The 21,439-nt window shown below is 33.6% G+C and overlaps 1 protein-coding gene across 8 annotated transcripts in view; it reads right to left on the reverse strand.

The window, feature by feature from the left end:
- LOC118196463 (cell adhesion molecule Dscam1-like) overlaps nt 1-21,439 on the reverse strand; it is a 1,288,074-nt gene that overhangs the window by 64,508 nt on the left and 1,202,127 nt on the right. For all 8 annotated transcript variants that reach the window (XM_085816870.1, XM_085816863.1, XM_085816868.1 and 5 more), the window contains 4 exons: nt 15,760-15,933; nt 12,190-12,337; nt 2,668-2,816; nt 900-1,031 (listed from right to left, as the gene is read on the reverse strand). In XM_085816870.1, coding sequence (XP_085672996.1) covers nt 900-1,031; nt 2,668-2,816; nt 12,190-12,337; nt 15,760-15,933 — 603 coding nt within the window. The remainder of the gene's footprint in view (nt 1-899; nt 1,032-2,667; nt 2,817-12,189; nt 12,338-15,759; nt 15,934-21,439) is intronic.

The following is a 21,439-nucleotide window of genomic DNA, read 5'->3' on the forward strand; positions in this document are numbered from 1 at the left end:
TAGATGACACTTCTAGATGGCAAATATAACATCCAAGATTAGACTACTGGCAACAGCATACCTGATTTTTTATAATTTCCTGCATCAAAAAAATTCTTAAAGATTTCACCAGCGAGGAGAGTTTTCAAAAGACCGGTAAGATAATTTATCACCATCGTTAACTAACGAAGAATAAAAGGAATCATGGCATTCCTTCTTACGTGCTATTATTGTGGGATAACTCATTGAACTAGTAAGAGGAAGATCTGTTTTTCGAACGTCTGAGAGGAGATTAGAAAATTCTCACATTTCCCGGTACTAAGAAACCCTAAATTATTAGTACAATTTCCTATGTTTTTCTTCATTTTTTTCTTCTTTTTCCTCTTACAAAATGTTTTGTTTTAAAAAAGACGCTATAAGCTATTAAAATAGGCTCACTGACGGCTGAGCGGTAAAAGCCGCGAACACTGGTAGTTCGGTCTGGGGTTCGAGTCCCGGCCAACGGGCTGGCTGCATGGCCGTGTTTGTGGTTTTCGCCATGTGTAACATAGATACGAGCCAGTTTACCTTAAAAAGACCTCCATGGGGATTCCTCCCTTTCCGTGCAGTGCCTACGGGCGGAGCACGTAATAAGTTAAAAAAAAAAAAAAAAAAAAAAAAAAAGCTATTAAAATAGTGAAGTATTTCATTGTTATTAATTTAATAGCATTGAAATGTTTCATTTTATTTTGCATACAAATAATGCAAAGTCTTAAACCTTATTGGCAAATCTTAAATTTCGCAATGCAACCAAATCTATATCTTTTCTTGTTGCGAAAACCAGTAAGCCATTGACATTCTCCTGCTGTTCTGACGATAATGCATGCAGCATCGGGGAAAAAGTGCTAAGAGTGGGTTAAGAGTGGTGCTAAGAGTGTTACCTGAGAATGTTTGATACTGGACAATGCTGCCAGTAATGTGACTATTTCCATTGTCCAGCACTTCCCACTGAAGACTTATAGATCTGCTTGTCACGTTGATAACGGACACATTAGATGGAGCATCTGGCTTTCCTAAGATATGAAATAATGAAGAAAGAACATACAATTACTTCTGAAGTAAAAAAATCAAGCTTATCTTCTAAAGTATTTGAAATATAAAATAAGCAAATATAAGGCAGTGAGGTTAGAAATTACATAATCCAAACTTTATGTTTTGCCCCAAAATCTGCTCTAGTCAGCATTTTAACTTAAAATCTATCTATTTGTATAGAGACAGCACAATACCTGAATTATTACAAAGCTACTTTTACTCTTGATTATAACTTTTCATATTCGTATTATGCTCGCAATAAACATTCATAACATGTAACTTTAATTTGGATATGAATATATAAGTGTATACATTAATTCACTATTACCACTACACGGTTTCCTAACAAACTCAAAATATTTAAATGAAGTTATTCTAGTGAGTTAATGCAAATTAGCCGAGACCTCTAAAAGAGAAATATTTGGATAACAATAACACGAAAACTTTAATGGCAGTTTCTGTGGGAAATCTAAGAGACTTCTAAATATATCATGTATTTTGTCCCTTGCATTAATTAAATTATATGTAGATAATATTCCTGTGTAAAACCAGGTTATCCTTTACTCTAATGCTATACATTCTACTACATTATTGTTATCTATTACATTTTAGATAGTCAATTAAATTTGTGCTAAATAAGAATTGCTTCTAATAGCAGTGTGAATTTTAAAAACATGTTTTTATGCTGCTCTTGTTTATATTAGTGATTATCGGTTGCTATATTGCTAGGTTTCAGTTCGAGTCCCTGAAAACACAGGAATGTTTTTAAATGTAATGTTTTTCCTGACTGAAGCCACTTATTATTCGTCCACAAATAAACACCCTCGGAAGTAAAGAAAATTAAGGGAAAAGAAAAACGTCACCCAATAGCAGCGTAACAGTAAGCTTTCAGATTTTATATTATGCCTAAAGAAACGTTTTGTTTCATTTGCAAACACACAATCGTTTCGAGAGCATTTGGGCTGACGCCATTTTGGGCTAAAAATATTTAAAGCAGCATATCTGTAGACTTTGACAGACAGTCTCGCGCGCTGGAGATAACATTGTTTTATTCCGTATAATAGTGCCACTGCTCGCTTTGAAATTGTTGAGTTTTTTATAATCAAAAGTACGTTAAAGTGTTACAAAATATGAAATACAAGTAGATAACAGAACAAATTCGAAATTCAAAACTCGGTCTTCCAGGTGCCCATATTCGGGAAGAGAACTATACTACTCAAAATTTGATGGCTCTAGGTACCGTTGTTTTTTCACAATGCAAGAAGTATACATACATTCATGCAGATACTTTATTACTTAATTTCTTTATACATAATAAAGGACGATAATATTTGGTGGCAACAATTTAAAAAGTCATTCAACGCTTAGTTGATTTGACATAAAATGCCGCTTCGGGACTAATAGCCCATCTGGGCTAGTGCATTTTTGGGCCAGTAAATTGCTGATTCTCAGCAACTCTTCAAACTCAATAAAAATGGATTAACAGTAAAAATAAGAATCTTGTAACATTTATATACAAATTCTGTATACAGATTGTTATAGTTCACGGCTTATGTTTCTTAAAACACTTTATTAATAGAAGTGATACAAATATCATTATACAGTAAGTGGGCTCACCTTGTACAATTAATTTTATTCCAGCTTCATCCGCACCAATTTCACTAACTGCAGCGCATGTGTACATTCCTGTGTCATTTCGAGATGACGTAGCTATATGTAGCTCTGAAGTTGTTTCCATTTTTGAAGCGGTATCTCTAATAGAATATCTGAAATATGTAAAGGAGTTTAAACACACTAACAGTCATAAAGTTTAATCTAAATATTTAAAACATATTTATTTAAAGCAATATAGAGAACAGACGGCTTAATTAAACATTTATTAAAGTTTAAGTTGTCAGAAATAATTTCAGTATATTTTTTATACATATGATGACTGACTCCGAATTAAATAAATTTAAATCTAATGAGATTGAACGCATTCGCATCTATATCAAGTGGTTCCATGTTAACCACTTGATAGATTTCAACACATAAACAATCAAGGTTAAAAACAACGACTTCTTAAAAGTATACAAACAAATACGTTTCAAGAAATCTAATATCTACCAATCAATTGAGATCAGAATAGCAGAGAATTACGCCAAAGTGAAACATAAAATCAACCTTATGTTTGACATACATTTACTCAAGATCCCAATCAATTTCGAGGGCAGACAGGTACAAGATCTCTTCATCAGAAGCAATGAAATCTGCAAGAACGGAACGTAGTGGACGAAGCCGTCGTATTTTATATTTATAACCTACGGTAGTAAAGCAAACGAGGTAGCGATATCTGTTAGCAAAAATCAACTTGTATCTAAAACAATCAGAAGAATGCTTTTGGCTGTTGTTGCCACTTTTCTTTTGTTCTAAACAGGATTTTATTCAAATCAAAGCTTTTTTGCTACTTTGCGTTTCCACGTATTGGGCTGAAATGTATCCTTTCAAATTGGAACAATGCTTGTTTCTAAATTTGGTTACAGCCGAAAACATCGCGACAAAAACATCCTGGACCAAAGCGTCATGTTACAAAACATCGTGGAAGAAAATAAAGCAAGGAGAAAACATCGCAGCTCTAAAAAGTCGTTGTACAAAATATCGTTGTCGAAAATAAAGCGGTTCAAAAACTTCTCAGTTTAAAAACATCGTCGCCAAAAATATCATGATAAAAAATAAAGTACCTACAAATCATCGCATGACGATAACATCAAGGACAGGCATTTTTCAGGCTTTAATCATTATAAAAGGTTACTCGCATAATGATTTGTGAGCACAAGATGGAAAAAAAGGTAATTTTCATGTTTTTTATTAGCTAATAAATTAAAAAAAAAACAGAACAAGAAATTTAAACAAAACAATAAATATATTTCACTATAAGAGTATCAGATTAGAAAACGTGAAGAATAATCTCATAATTAGCAATTTTTTAACAGATAAGGTCATGCAGTTACTTATCTTTCTTTGTCTATTATTTTTTAAATTATACTTTGATGAAAGATATAAAACTTTATAAAAAGTAAATTAATGACCTTCGTTAATTAACTCTGTCAGTCAGCTATAAGTTGCATTAATTTTCTATGCTTAAGTTTACATTTTACATTTTCAGCAAATATTTATTAGTTAATAAAAAATATGAAAGTAAAAATTATTCTTGTTCCCATCTTATGCTCACAAATCATTATGCAAGTATTCTTTTTCAATTATTAAAGCCTGAAAACGCATGTCTGCAATAGTATCATCATCCGATGATTTGTAGTTACTTTATTTTTTACCACGATATTTTCGACGACAATGCTTTTAAGCTGAGAAATTTTTGAACCGCTTTATTTTCGACGACGATATTTTGTACCACGATGTTTTAGAACTGCGATATTTGCTCTTTGCTTTATTTTCTCCGACTATGTTTTGTACCCCGACGTTTCCGCCTTGCGTTGTTTTCTCCCCGATGTTTTCGTCCGTGATTTTTTGCAGCGATTTTTTCGGCGGACACCATAAATTTTTATGTAATAAATAAAGCTGTCAAAAAATGAACTTAACTTTCATCTGTGGTAACATTATATAATGTCACCCAAAATTAAGCAATTTTTCCTATTACTTTTTCATGGCAAAGGTTTATCAAATGTTTGATGTTTCAACGATGAATGGTGAATATTTACAAAATTCACAGCTTATAAATTTACTTTGATTAACATAACAAACATTATTACTATTGCTTATATTTAAAATACGTTCTACTTTGCAGCATTAAATCAATCGTGGAATAAAATACACACAACGTATACGTTATACATGCGTAATAATGAATAGGAAAATGTGTATTTGTTAAACCTCGAGTTGTTCGTTGCATAATACAAAACCGAAGTGCAGGCTGTATTGTTATAATAATTGAAGTTCTGAATTTCCTATTTCGACAAAGAAATGCATTATTGAAATATTAAGCCGTCATATGGCCCCAGAGAGCTTCCACCCTAAATTAGAACAAAAGGAGTATAAGAGTCCTCGGCTTACAATAAATAAGAAATTTATGAGAAGAAAGGGGATATTCATCAGGACTTTAGTGGTCAGAGCACTTGACTCTCGTTAGTTTGCGTTGTCCCAGGTTATCGATCGAAACACAGGCTTTATAAGACTTTCGATACAAAAGTTATATATATATTTCGATTTATTCGGCCATTGTTTAGATAGATAAATTAGCATTAAATTTTTGTTCTGATAATAACTAAAAATATAAAATAGATATCAAGGACATAGCATTAATATAAAGGGAAAAAGAGATAGAATTTATATATTTCTATAACCAGCGCCAGATTTCAGTCTTCAATAAGCGTGTGGTATTCATGAAATACACACTTTTGCGAAAAAAATGGAAGCACCAAGAAGGAAATTTGCGATCGTGACGAAATTCGGTATGCAAAAACATCCTGATCGAACATACAAATGATCAAAGTTTCAAGGCAAATAAACATGAATTGCGATCAAAGCGCCCATTTTTAGTGCACAATTCGCAAAGTATAAAACCAGTAAAAGAGGCGGAATATTTATCTTTTTTCGTTGCTGCCATTGTAATTCCGTAAAGAAGCAACTAAAGATGTCATTACGACGATATCGAAGACCTTACAGACAATTGAACGACTTCAAACGTGGTCTCATTGTAGGGTTGCATGAAGCTGGGTGGTCATACCAAGCAATAGGCCGCCACCTGCAGCGTACAGACACTGCTGTGCAAACATGTTGGCAGCAATGGTTGCTACAAGGAAACTGACGACGAAATGAAGGCTATGGAAGGCCAAGGAGCACAAATGCGAGGCAAGATAGGATGATTGTTCGCCAGGCTCGAACCACCCCAACGGTATCATTGTCGACTATTCAACGCACTACAGCCACGTGTATAACTCCCGTGGTACCGTCCACCATTTAACGGCGCTTGTCTGAGGCGGGGTTACGCTCACAGAGGCATTTACCGACACCACCGAGACTTTGTCGCCTTTACGACGTTTGCCTTTGATCCCACAACATCGGCGGAGTCGTCTGGAGTGCTGTCGCAGCCGATATCATGGCTATTATAAGACTGGCATCGTATAGTTTTCAGCGATGAATCACGCTTCACTCTCGAAGCAGATGACCACCGTGTTTGTGTCTGGAGAGGATGAGGTCAGCGGTGCCAATCAGCGTTTGTTTTACAAAGACATACAGCCATAGCCCCTGGTGTGATTGTGTGGGGCGCTATTTCTTATGACAGCGGGTCATCTTTAGTCTTCCTCCGTACATCTTCAACAGTTCAACAACTCAACGATATGTTGATATCTTTCTGTGACCGGTTGCATTACCGTTCATGGCACGTCATCCTGGGGCCATTTTCTAACAAGACATTTCCATCATCCTGGGGCCATTTTCCAGACCACATACCGCTCGCATATCTCTGGACTGTCTCCGTGCAGTTGAAACTCTTAATTGGCCAGCAAGGTCACCAGACCTTTCCCCAATCGAGGATGTCTGGGCCATGTTAGGCCGCCAGATTTGGGCAACGCAAAATATCGAAGATTTGGAGCGACAACTGATGAATGCCTGGCAGATGTGTTGCAGGATGACATTAGGAACCTCTACCACTCCTTGCCTCGACGAATTCAAGCATTGCCGACCAGCTACTAATTTGAATACTCAGTGGGTGATTGTGAGCCGTGAACAGGTACTATGACCTTGATTTTGTAATCATTTTATTATCTGTGTATGAGCTATACACATATTCAATTTCATCAAAAAACAACCACTTCCTTCATGGTGCTTCGATTCTTTTGCAAAAGAGCGTATTTATAAGTACGAATGCTAGGGGCAATTTTTCTTCCTTAAAACTAAGTATTTAAATCAGAACAATTAAAGATTTATTCGTTAGAATTCAGTGGCGAGAGTGAATATGGATACATGTTTATAAACGACTAATTTTTCAAAACTACTTGTCTTGAATAATTAAGAAAAAAATGTAATAAAAGCAACAGATATTTTTTTTTTAATTATAAAAAGTATTTTAATTCTACAAGGTATTTATCAATCTCAAGCTTCTCTTTATTAAACAAGAACTTTGTATTTGCATTAAAATTAATGGAACGGATTTGTTTTTAAATGTAGATATTTTATTTCGGATCTATTAAAAAAGTAAAGAAAAATTCTACTAAAATTCTTTACTTATTAATTATCATTTCCTACATTTCCTCTATTGGACTCCATATGAAGTATCTATGGTTAAGACTAAATTGACAGCTTAAAACCTTTTTAGGATTACCCGAGTTTCTTAAGTTTCTCTTTAATTCTGTAAAAAATTACAAATGTTCGTAGTTAAAAAATTTTAATTTTTCCTTGGGGAAAAACTGTATTTTGCAATGCAAAATCAGAAAATCTGTATGATAGCGTGGCGTACTTATTTAAGGCTTTTCCTTTTAAGTTTTATGTAAACATTGATTACCAGGTGTGCTTCAACACAGAAGCTGAATGAATTTTAAATTTTCTCTAATTCCTATGTTAAGAGGTTCTCGAGATTGTAATTTTGAATGCTTTACGTAATAAAAGTAATACAAAGAAAATTTATTTAATATTAAATTCCTTTCATTAAAGGAAAATTTGGAATATAGGTTTCCTGATAAAAAATTTAGAATGGACTTATATTTCCTGAGAAGAAACTGAATTTTAGAAACTGAAATTTAGAAAATGAAACACATGAATAAGATTTTATAACATTGATGTCCATTTCCGCCGTATGATTTGAAAAGAAAAACAGATTTATAAGCATTTGTTTCTTTATAATTTTTAAAAATCAAATCAAGTGCGGAGAAGCTGATTATTTCAAGAGTTAAATAAATAAATCCTAGAAACACTACTACTTAAAATTATTCATATAATTCATTAATTTATATTTTATCTACGATTGTTTTCTAAATGTCAATAAGCAGAAATTTATTTCACAAATTTTATTCATCTAATCTTGGTGGGTTAAATTAAAGGAAAAAATCATAAACAAAAGGGACGATTACTTATCGACAGTAACGTTTACTTCTTAGTTCACCTGCCTTGAAATCAAATAAAATCGTTTAGAAACAGAAACTTAGTTTTACCTATAGCTAATCGCCATCAAATGGATACTAAGCGATACGGGTTGGTACTTAAGTGAATGGGATGGAGAATGCATGTTTTCCGTTGTTATTTTCACATGTGTAACGTGAGTGCGATCCAGTGTTCCTTAAAAATAATCTTCCATGAACTTATGCCTCTGCTAGTCAGATGGCTTTTATGTTTTTTGTCACATCCAAAATAATCTAACCTAGCTCTTAGGCAAACAAGTTGGGATCACAGGGCATGAATTGCAATCAAGTTTTTCTCCCATGTTGTTACTTATAGGAACACTTTGATTTGAGCTAATATATGCAATATATATATATATATATATATATATATTTATTTATATGTATATATGTCATATAATACATATAGCATATATATAGCATGAATGTAGAATCAAAGCGAAGATAGTCCACTGCATAAATTAAGCTTAATTTTTAAAATAATTGTCACATACTACACTCATGTCCATAAATTAAGGATAATGCAAAATCAGGCAAAGGAAGAGTTAGGAGCGAAACAAATTTGACTTATTTGTAAAGCTCATTTATTAAACATTAGGTAAAGAGAAAAAAAAAGATGCTATATATTTGATATTATTAAAAAAATAGCGATTTTTTCTGCCTGGAGCAAATTACAAAAAAAAAAGACCTATTTACAAAAAACTGATATTACATGGTTGGTATGATGGTTAATACATTGTATGTCTTCCAGACGATGCAATACAGTCCGTACCACGCCTAGGCATGCTGAGTATCAAATTATCGATCTGATCTTGGGGGATATTACACCACTCAAAAAGCAACGCTCTCCGAAGTTCATGTAGACATGAAGGAGGAGGTTGATGGGCTGCAACTCGTTGGCCAAGAATGTCCCACACGTGCTCTACTGGATTCAAATCCAGTGAGAATGCTGGCCAGTCCATACGGGTGATATCCTCCGATTGAAGGCATTCGCTTACGATGTTTGCACGGTGAGGACGGGCGTTGTCATCCATAAACACAAATTGTGCGCCCATGGCGCCAGGAAACAAACGTACATGCTGTTCCAGAATGACGTCCCGATAGATTTGGCTTGTCATGGTTCCAATTTGAACATGCAGGTCAATTCTGGAACCCAGAATAATTCCACCCCAAACGAGCACTCCTGAACCACCGTAACGGTGTCGTTCAATGATGTTTTCTTGGTGGTAACGGGTACCTGGAACTCTCCATATGAAAGTCATGCGAGAATCAGACTGCAAACTAAACCTGGACCGTCGGAAAACATAACACAAGCCACTGTTGCGGTGTCCACAATGCATGCTCTCTACTCCAGGCTAAACGCAGGCGACAGTGAGTTGCATTAAGTGGAACGCATCTGACAGGTCTACGAGCATATAGACCAATCTGCCCTAAGCGTCTGTACACGGTCTGCCTTGAAATTGTCGTACCAGTGGCTGAAGAGAGCTCTCGAGACAGGTCTGAGGCTGTGCTCCTCCTGTTTCTTTTGGCAGTAACTGCCAAATACCGGTCCTCATTCGGCGTTGTAACTCTGGGGCGACCTGTGCTCTAACGTCTACTCACATTACCATCATCTTGGAATCGTTGCCAAAGCCTGGAGATGACACTCTGGGCAATTCACAGTTAGTCTGATACTTCCAGTTGGGTACGCCCACATTCCAGACGGCCGATAATTCTACCACGTAAAAAATCATCCAAATGCGTCCTTTGTGCCATAACTATTCGGTTATTGCTTTGATATGCTTATAAAGCGCCTGCGAACAATTTTACTTCTTCGCCTGCATTCCTTATATATCACTCTCTTACACTCTGGGCATTGTGACGTACCATCGGTGTCATCTGGTTACTTCCTGAAATTTGCATATGATTCTTGAAGATGTGTGTAGTGATTTTACAGGTGATATATTTATTTTAGAGTTCGATTTCCGCTTGACTCCGACTTATCCTTAAATTATGGACATGAGTGTAAAACAGAATGCTAAATCCAATGCACAAAAATGAAGGTGTGGCGTCCCATAATCCTTATGCTGTGATATTGATGATCTAAGTTCACTGATACAGCAGCAACATTTTTGTTAATAAACTCTTCATTTTGTTAATAAAACTAATTCTTCCAAAATTTTGAGCTAAACCGTTCAAACATTTATTTAGGTTAGGATTCTAAATTTTCGATTGCCAAAAAATACGTTAAGCTTCGAAGTTCTGAATTTCGACTCTGTTTCAACATTCTTAGGATTCACGGATTCAAATTATCCAACCTATTTAAAAAGCCCAGTCAACTTATAAAATAATATATCCAATAAGCTATAGTGAATTGATAAAACCCTAATAAGCGTATTTACAAATATACAAAAGCGTATTTATTTTCCTTAGTTACATAAGCTCAGTTTATTCTTCCAACGCTTTTGTTCTGTAATTAGTTGTTTAAATAAATACATTTATATAAATATTTTTGGAATTGGTACAAATATTTCTTGATGTTAGGGGCTAAAATGTAAGTAATGATTAAGGATGTTATAGAGACATTTTTTTAAAGCAGGAGAGAGGGAAAATGAGCAATGCCCACGTCGGGAATCGAAACTCTCGAATACGCGCCGAGCGTGCTGACTACTACATCACGAAGGCATGCTAAGAAGGCGGGAGAAACGTTCCTACAAATATGCATTCAAGAAAAAACGGCTGGCAGTAGGAAATGTCCTCTCGGTTAAATTATTTTTTCTGTTGAACATATTAGCAGTATGCGCCTCACAACTGGCTCAAGAGGTTAGTGGTAGGGAAAGAGGGATGGGAGACTCCTGAACACATCTTCCGGGATGCTCTGAGCTCTTTTTCAGGATTAGGGGCGGAAGTGACCAAAGTCGTAATGTCACATGTGTATGGTGCCCAAGGATCTTGCCAACGAAAGGCACAATCTTGCCTACTGCCATGATGAATTTCAGGGGCTTGCTTTGATATCAGGCAAGAAAGATTAGTTAAACAACTACAAAAACAACAACAAGTGGTTGCTTATCTCCTTTATAATATATTATATTTGTCCTAATTTGAAGTCCCTCGCAAAAGTTTCATATAAATTTGGCCACAATAAATGTTTCTTTTATAAACATTGTTTAATTATCTTTAGAAATTTTAATGCTTAAGATGCAATTAAACTTTCATTTAATAACAGTTTTTCGCTTGGATTCGAAAGAATTTAGTTGTAGAAAACTATTACTATTGAAAGATTTTAAGATAAAATTCTTAAACAAACATGGGCAGCCAAATCATTATCCCTAGAAACAGAATTTCCCTTGAGTGGGTCGATAAAATGTTCGCTTGGGGACTAAAGACCGGGGTCCTGCGACAAGCTGACTACTTGTCCATGCTCATGCACCTCGGACCTCAGAGATCAAGAAAGCACATATCAAATGATATGTGCTTTTTTCAAGGTCTCTGTGTTCCCTTAAGCATAATTTCTTATTAACTATTAGGTTTCCTTGCATTTATCCAGCAATCTCGCGTTCAGTGACTTTACAACCAGCAGCATGTTCTGTACGCGTACTGTGCTGTACACTATATTTGATATTTATATATCACATATGAAAGCTATGGTTCACTAACGGCTGTTGCGCCATTTAGTTTAGTTTGGAAAGATAATTAATTGGAGTGAAATTTTTCTACTTTTCAGACAATAGCAGATGTAACGATGGATGACACAATCGTGTGGGGCTAATACCTGCTTACTTAGGGTAAATATTAGGTGGCCACCTCACTTCTACATAACATAACATAATACACTGGTCACGGGGCATTTAATCACCGACAATCTCTTTTCTAGCAATTCACGTTCTGAAAAGCTTCAATATCAATTGAAATGTCTCTTTGCGAAAGTGAAGAAAAATACTGTTTATTATTTCAATAAATCCTACACACTCAAGAAAATAATTGACCTCATTGACATAAAATCTTACTAACTTAAATGACTTAAGAAAGGAATTGACATAAGAAAGTTCACCTTGTTAACTTCTTAGCGTCTATCAGAGATTTATTCTTTAGCCATTTGATGACAATCGGCTCATCACCTACAGCAGTACAGGTAAGCGTCAATCCTATTCCTTCGGTGACTGTTTTGGTCTGGAATGGATCCTTAAATCGCGGAGGAACTGCAAAAGAATGAAATTAATTAACAACAGTGTTAAAATACGATAGTTGAAAATTTCTCTTGTATTGTAGACATTAAAGATATGAAAAACGATTTAAATTTGAGAAACTGATTAATATTAAAAACTGGCATCTCATAGGCAATTCATTTTCTTAATAAAATGGATTTTCTTCGAGAAACAGAGATTGAGGATTATTTCCTTACGCCAATCTTTTCTAATGAATTTTGCCGGAATACATGAAATGTATATCATGCGCATTTCCTTGTATGCATATGGAGGAAATACTGGATGCCATACCATAATCCCTTTTCCTTTCGTGCAAATTTGATATTCCTTACATGTAAGCATAACTGACTGCAATATCTACAATAGGAATTATACTAATTTAAGGTAGAAATATGTCTCATGCATAATTTATTTTGCAGGATGATCCTACTCGGAAATAAAAAGAACCAGAATTTAATTTTATGATTAATACAGGGTGTCCCATAAACATTGCGACAAACTTCTGGTAAAAGTAGGGCACATCATAAAGATTAAGAATTGTGTAGGAACCCCTATACGCCGCCAGAGACCGTCACTATACGCCGCCAGAGAGTGTTGTACAGGAGAGTGCTAGTGGAAAGCGAGGATTGCCCCGTTCGAGCGGTAGACATCATACGAAGGCCATGAAACGCTATTCGAACAGAGAGCTTGTGAACATATGGTTCCAACATGATGGAGGGGCCTGCTCATCTAGGACTGGATGTTCGAAGCCATATGAACAGATCATTCCCGTTTCGATGGATTGGGTGTGGTGGCCCGGTTCTCTGGCTCCCTAGCACTATGCAGTTAGTGACCTACGGAACTGTAGAACGAAGTGTATAACGTGAGACCTTATATGACTCACTTTCTTCTTAACTCCATTCCGAGACATTTTTTTCCTCTCCTGTATATTATTACGCCAGGTTTTAGAGAAAATGTTTTATCAAGGTCTCTGTGTTCCCTTAAGCATAATTTCTTATTAACTATTAGGTTTCCTTGCATTTATCCAGCAATCTCGCGTTCAGTGACTTTACAACCAGCAGCATGTTATGTACACGTACTGTGCTGTACACTATATTATGATATTTGTGCTGTTTTACATATTTATAACTCTTGCTTGTTTCGACGTTTTTCTATAGAGTTTTTATGTTTCCACAGGCAAGGTATCTATCATCTTTCATTAGCTGTCAGCTCCCATTCTTTTATGGAGCCGACAGCTCAGGGCTCCCCAAAGTGAGGCCAGCGAGCTGAGCGAAAGCTTTAGTTAGGCTAGAAAGTAGCAGCAAACACACTGTAGCAAATAAATTTAGCATCTAAGTCCATGTATGCAGTTAGCAAGAAGAACACATTATGTTCACAGAGTCAAGTTTCATCAGCCCCTTGAAAGATAATGCAATTAATATTAATAATATCAATAAATAAGTTTTCAACTTACACTCATCTCAACGTACTATACAGATCACGCCAACGGCTCTGAAAACAATAGAGTATTACAATATTTTATAATATATAACATTTTAACAATAATCCTATTGCAATAAGATATTTTTAAGCCAGTTTAAATCCAGCTTTTCAGCAGATCTCTTATCTTTGCCAGCGAAGGATCTATGTGTTCTGCATTTCCATTTAATGTATTATTATTTATTTTAATAATAATGTTTTGCGCATTTATATTATTAGTATTTTATTCAAGTTAGCATTTTCTGCTCTTTTGTATTTATTTTTATTTCCCTTTATAGCTTTTCTTTCTTATGAGTTCTTAAAATTTAATTTGTGTGTATGTGTATGTATACAGTTTTTGTTTCTTTTGTTACAACTTTTTCTTGGTCTTAGCAAGACCCACTGAGTTTGTTCTCTTCTTAATTTTTGTTTTATTTTATATTAATTACAGGTTTTCATTATAGTTTTCTAAAATCTATTATTTAAAAATTAAATTGTTAATCTTTAAGCTTGCAGGCCCAGCCCGTATGTTTTTGTATTTTTAGGACTAATAGCTCATCGCTATTTATTTTCGTTTTTGATTTTAATTTTAGTCTAGATTTAGGAAGTTTAGGTTTTGATTTACATATTTTAACACCTTAATGTGTCATTCTGTGCGGACGCGTCGGGAAATTGGAACAGAGAATTGAGACTATTAAAATTTCCAAGACACTTTGTCTAAATTAAAAAAAAAATTAGCGAAAAAGTTTCAATTATCTGTTTCGGCGAAACGCGTAATGGAGTTAGCTTGATTCGACGTTCAAATAAATGAAATTTCCCTTGAAAAGCCTGTTTGGAAGTCGAATTGGGCTAATTTACCATTTTCCGCTTACTTTTTAACTTTTTCTGTTTTTAATTTTATTAATGTTTTACATGTCTAATGATTTGATTTTCATGTGTATTAATTTTTTGAAAACGTGTTAAACCTTTTGGAGCAGCAGCTCTTGGTAACTTTTAGGCGAGCTTACTACAATTTATATATATATGTATATTAATTTTCTTTAAATTAATGTCATGCACTCTGATTTAATCTCGAATAATTGTGTATATTCTATATTACCTTAATTAATCTATTATCTATTATTTTAACTTTTTCCATTACTAAATCTGTTAATTATTTATTGTCACACTTAATGTATTATATAGATGATTGTGCCAAGTACATCCATGTAACTCAGTCATACCTTTATATCTGTATTGTAATTATCTTCAGAATGCCTAAATTGTTCACTTTGTTGAAGCCTGTTAATAGATCATACGTTGTATATATCTATCTCTGTACATGTGGAAACTGAAATTGTTTTCTTCACCTGCATTGCGCTTTTCTTCCACTCATTTACTCGTCCAGCACTCGTCTTGCACAAAACACAACAAAGTGCGAGACTTTTGAAAAGAAATGAAACGCATTAGTTTATTTGTCCCTTCAACAGCCCTGGATAGCCTGCAATCCAGGAATTTTGTAACAATATTAATTCCGTCAGACGGACCACCTGGCCTATATGCTAATATCCCAAATGGGTAGGCTGCGCCGCCTTCGGTGAAAAGAAAGAAAGTAGATTTTTCGGGACCTTCGTCAATAATTATAAATTTTAAATCATTTACTGATTTTATATACTTATTGTTGCGCGAAAAAGTGTTATATCATATGCATTGAAGGAAACAAATATGAATTATTTTCGAAATTACGTTTAGCAACAGAATCATAAAATATTTTATGAACTATTATTATAAGTTTACCCCTAAATACCGAATTTTTGAAGAAATAATATTCAGATATTTACGGCTACATTTAACCACTTGCAGATAATGTTAATACTTATTAGATTTGTAGGAAGCCCCGCCAGTAATTCAGTGCTAACCGCAAACATATCTTTAGGTCGTAAAAGGAAAAGGAGAAAAAAAGAGATGCGAAGTCTCACCTAAGACTTGTAACGTGATGATTTTGCTGAGTCCGGCACCAATGCTATTGCTTGCTTGGCATAAGTAGGACCCTGCATCATTTTCTTCCACGTCGGATAGTACCAACGTACCGTTGTTGTAACGATGAGCCCGAGGACTGGAATGAACGTAAGTAAAGTCTCCAGCTGTGCTTTCTGAAAGAAAGAGAGTCAGGAAAAAATTACTGGAAGGACAAAGTTAAAACTCGATTTAAAATGTCGCTGGGCGAAAGAAATGTTCATTCAACCATGAACGTCGAAGCTTTTTATGGTATGTTGTTATTTAGTTATGGCGCCATAAAACCTCAGGCACAATCTTCTGTGACGTCACTTTTTGTGGCTGAATATTTTTTCCTTAGATTCCGTTTTTACAGTTGAAAACGTATAAAATCTGAATCCTTACACGAAAAGGAAAAAGTAAAAATACATTTTAAATGCTATTTTTTGAGGGATGAGAGACATTTTCGTTGTTGGCAAAGTACGAAAAGTAAAATAAAAGAAAAAAGTATTATTTGAACAAGTTTCAGAAGTATTTTAAAATGCAGAATACCGAAGACAACGGTATGGTTCATATCCAATATCTTCTCCAACGCCTGGCAGCAACGCATAAGTATTTAGCAACGTACAGAGATAAAACGGATTATTTCTAATATTTAAGGAGACGTACTTTCATAATGTAATACTATTTGATTTATATTGTACACAGTTCTGAGATTAGAAATGATATGAAAATTTTGATCAATTATGTCCGATTAACATACAGGTAAAAATTATTAGAATGAAGATAAATAATGATTAATATATTTGAAATTAAATTAAGATGGCATCCAGAAATAAATACTGAACTTCTAAATTTAACTCGTGTAATCTTCCTGTTCTTATGACGAGGAGTACGAGCAAACAAACCGCCGAAAAGTCCTCGTGCGCTTACATCCCCACCACGTGTTACCTAATCGACTCAATATATACATATTTCTTTGGTGGCGTAATTAGAACTTTTGGCTCAATACTTTTCGCAAAAATGCAAATTCTTGCAAATTTTCTTAATTTTGCGTATAAGTGTATAAACTGATATAGGAATACATTCCTGCATTCTTGCATTTGCTTTGCTTTTACAATTGCGATTCATGTTAACAGCTTCGTATATCGAAATAGGCTTGTATAACAGCAGCATTATCAAGTGAAGTTTGCGTAATGTATGGACAGATAACTCACGTTTTCTAGTATCATTCACACAAAATAAATGGGGGATGTTGTAAGCAGATGTGATACAAATCAGTTTATTCCTTTGTCTGGGTTGGATACATTAGCATATCTGCAATACTACAGTCTCGCACTGATCTGTTTATAATTTTTAGAAAGAACAGAGAATATTCTTTGGGTCCTTTAAGTCAGAATAATACATTTTCCAAAGTTATTCGCTTTATGGTAAGAGTTATAAAAAGTGTAAACTTGTTTTGAGACTTCATGTAACACATCATACAGAAAAACGACAGAAAAGTGCATTCCAAATAATTAGTTATTTACTGAGTTTTTTTCAATCAATTCATTTTTAAGTGAATAATGTATGTATTCTCTTGCACAAATTATATTAATTAATATTATATTAAATTTAAAGCATTAAACAGTATATCATTATTTTAAAGCAAAATATTCTTCGTAACAGTTTAAAAGTAAAGATATTCTCATCGTTAAAGAATAAGAAATAAGCTGCATTCTTTCTTATTTTACCTGCACATTTATACTCAGAACACGAAATGCAAATGAAGCTATTTACGTTTCTTGGTAATATTACAATCGCCAGTTAAAAGGGAAAATCTTTTTCCTGATATTTATTGCATAGTCAATTATTCAAGTACATTTCACTAGTACCCTCGTGCTCTGCGTCTTATATTTTTCTATCGCAATTTGTTTCCTCATACTCATTAAAAGTGCAAGCGGCAGCGCCCTTCTCATAGGCAGAAATCTCATATTATTTCTTATTTCAAAACTCTTGCTTTGCAAGTATCATGCTGTCACGTTTGGAATATTATTCTGCAATTACTTCTAATAATTCAGGTCCTACGTAAGGAACATTTGTAAACATATTTGCTGAAGAGGTTCCATTAAAATAATTTTACACATATTCTGCAAAAAGTATTACTGTTAATTTAATATCATTATATTAATAGACTAATGTGCGGAGTAAGTGACATTTTTGACGTGAAAAAGAGGGGAAAATTAGTGCATTAATTTATTTTTAAATGCTAAGCTACTGATATATGACGGGTATAATTTTCAAGATTATACTTTCAGAGAGAAAATATTATCTTAAAAAGCGTATGATACCGTAACATAAGCATTCCCAAATCTGATAATTTAAAACTGCTTTTCTTGAAAATTTTGATACTTATAGACATGATTCTCAGTCTAGTAAGAGTAAGACGTGTTATCATTGACAAGTAGAAAACAATTACTCAAAGTTCACTCGAACACGTCAAATCCGATATCATGAACGATATGCTGAAAGATTATCCAAAATGTGAGAATCAGAAATCTGTGTTATAACTGGTGTTACTAATGCATTACATGATAAGTGGGATTACAACAGAAATCAGTCTTTGATAAAACATTATAATGTATTGGATCAAGAATGTGGACTTAAAAAGTACCAATTTGTGAAGAAAATATATATATATGGTATTGCTGATTGCAATAAAAAAGGGAGGGCAACTACTAGATGTTACAGCAGTTGCATATGCAAAAATATCAACATGCTACGGCTTTTATGGTTTTGAGTTATGAAAGATACATATACATGTACAAACAGGCAGCAGGAAAAAAAATTTTTTTTTTTTTCAATCCATTTTAAATCTATTTTACAGTGCGTTTTGGAGAAACAGCTCTTTATTCTGTCCGCACGTACTGATGTCATGCAAAAAAATCTTCCAAATGGATTCTGAATGGACGTAATGGATATTTTTGTTTAAACATGATACCCCAAGTTTTTCGCAGTTACAATACTCCCTTACGAGGAAGTAAAACGGCTTAGCATTATAAGTGAGTTTTCGGAGAAAAAGCATTAAGGCAATAAAAAAGAAGAGAAATATAATACTGGAGTTATGTTTTATGAAAATTTGAATTAAAGCATAATTTTTCTAACTATCCTTTTTTTTTAGCGAACATAATTTGTAAGTGTTCCATCATGAAGAAAAGAACACAGTTTCGAAATAATTCAGAATTTTCGCTTGAAAGTTTGTTACAGTTTCATTTTTTGTCTCTTATAAAACCCTTTTTGAGATAAATCCGATGCTCTGCATTCAGCAGCCTTTCATAATTTCGTATCTCAGCATGGATGTATAATATTTGCCCTGTAACAAGAACGTATGATTTTGGTTTTACACATTGAGCTATTTATATTAATTTCTTCTTATTTTGATGCACTTACTTTTGGAAGCAAAGAATTATTTAATTACGAATCTTTCTCGTCGAACGTTGAAATCTTAAACTATGAATTCAATTTCCCGCGATCAGAAATTTAAATGTGCTCAAATATTTTTTCATCCTTGGATAATTTCATAATAAAATAAGAAGAAAAATATTAAGTTACATATTTTTCGTTGCTAATACGATTCATATTTTTCGCTGTATAGCTTAAAATAATATTCCGGAGTTGCGTTATGATTTGAAGTAAGGAATCTACTAAAATCATTCTTCTGATGAATTTCTCAAGAAATTAGAATTACACTCGAGATGGGATTGTCTAGCCTTCGGCAAACAGGATTAACTTATTCACCCGTTTCTGTAATTCGACAAAAACATGCACAAAATTTCACTGTAATCTCTAATATTTTGGAAAAAAAGGTAGAGAAAAACAGATTACAGATATTCTAACAACCTCATTTTGCATGGAAATTAAATTAATAAAATGAAGTGCAAAAAGTATTTTGCTTGATTTAATAAAGTTTGCTTTAGAATAATATTTTTTCCTCCCTAAAGCATGTATATTGAATTTTCTGAACATTTAGAGTAACAAAATTTCTTACCTTTCTAAAATACTAATTACAAGTAAGTTGCTTAATACAATATTTCTCTCAAATAATTTACCTTAACTGTTTTCTCATCATCAAAATGTTGTTTTCTTTATGAAAATATTTCATATGATTATTATACACAAGCAAAGAAATTACGCGTTAGAGTTTTGTTCATCAATGTATTTGATGTGAACCTGCTTTTTCTTTATTATACGAAATAATGTCTTTATAACGCTGCTGTATATTATAGTTAGTTATCATACGAATGATGGGCTCAGAGAGAAACGCGTCTAATAATAATGCAGTAGTTTTTAAGAATTATATGCTTTTAAAGTAATTTTACATAAATTTCAAGTAAATAAAATGTGAGATGTGTTTATAAAGTAATTGTGATTTAGGTATATATATGCACATTGCATCATTACATACTTATTTTTATTTTGCGTGTACTTTGATTTGCCCTTTCTATTTTATTTGTTGTGACTTACTTACAGATAGTATAAAAACTGTTCTTAATGTTCGTTATAAAATGCATATGAACGCACGTCGGCTTACACATCTAATACTAATACAGAATATGAATAGGTTTTGGGGATTATATAATTTTCTGTAAATCATTACCATCATTACCAATCCGGGGTCATACCATTTTCTGTAAAACGCGGCCGACTAGGACAAGAATAAACGCATATTCATTTCTTGTCCTAAATCCTGCTCCTTGGCGATAAAGCACCGATATTATTTTATAGGAGAGCAGGTTTCAATACACATGAATATTCTGACCCTCAGTCCGGAGCTATGCTATAGATTCCTATTGATTATCATCAATACTTTATTGCTATATGTTAAACTGTAAATGTTTTTGCAAATAAGAAACAAATTTATATCAATTAAACGTACACCATTGAATCACAGTATTCATCATATTCTCATACTGTTTCTATAATGTTACCTTCTCTTTGATGAGATAGCTTTACAGTAACAAGAATTGAATTATTAAAATAATTTGAATAGGTATATATTTTAAACACACGCGCACAAGCGACACATTTGTATTAACTTCAGTTATGGTTTCACTAATTCAAAAACATCTGATGTGGACATCACATGACTTTCCTGTGCAGCCTATGAAATTATACACACTTTTGTTGCACTCCATTTAAACTTATTTCCTAGAATTTCATTAGACACATATTTCATATCCAGTTAATTTAGTTCTCATTCCGCGGCAGGCGAATAATACATAGAAACTAGAAACAACTTCATTAACTATAAAATAAAAAAATAAAATAAAATAAAATAAAATAAAATAAAATAAAATAAATAAATAAAACACAGAATGCAGTTAAAAACAGTTTATATTTTTTTTGGCAATTAAAATGAAAATAATTCAGCCAACGGCCTGAAACAAAAATTTTGGGGTATTAAAAACTTAAAGTTAACTTTTTACTCACTGGGCAGAGCTCTACTTCAGTTGGTGCACCATTTGACTTAATTCACTATACTACTAAAAGTTTCATAGGTAAACAAACAGCCGGCAAGATAGGCTTAGCTGCTTTAAAGTTTCAAATTGTTCATAATTTTACGACTCTTTCATGCAGATTAAATAAAGGCATAAAAAACTTAACCGTAACATAAAAACAACATAA

This window comes from Stegodyphus dumicola, chromosome 5, assembly GCF_044657685.1.
Source record: "Stegodyphus dumicola isolate Sdum_Otavi_A_Nest chromosome 5, ASM4465768v1".
Classification (NCBI taxonomy): Eukaryota; Metazoa; Arthropoda; class Arachnida; order Araneae; family Eresidae; genus Stegodyphus; species Stegodyphus dumicola.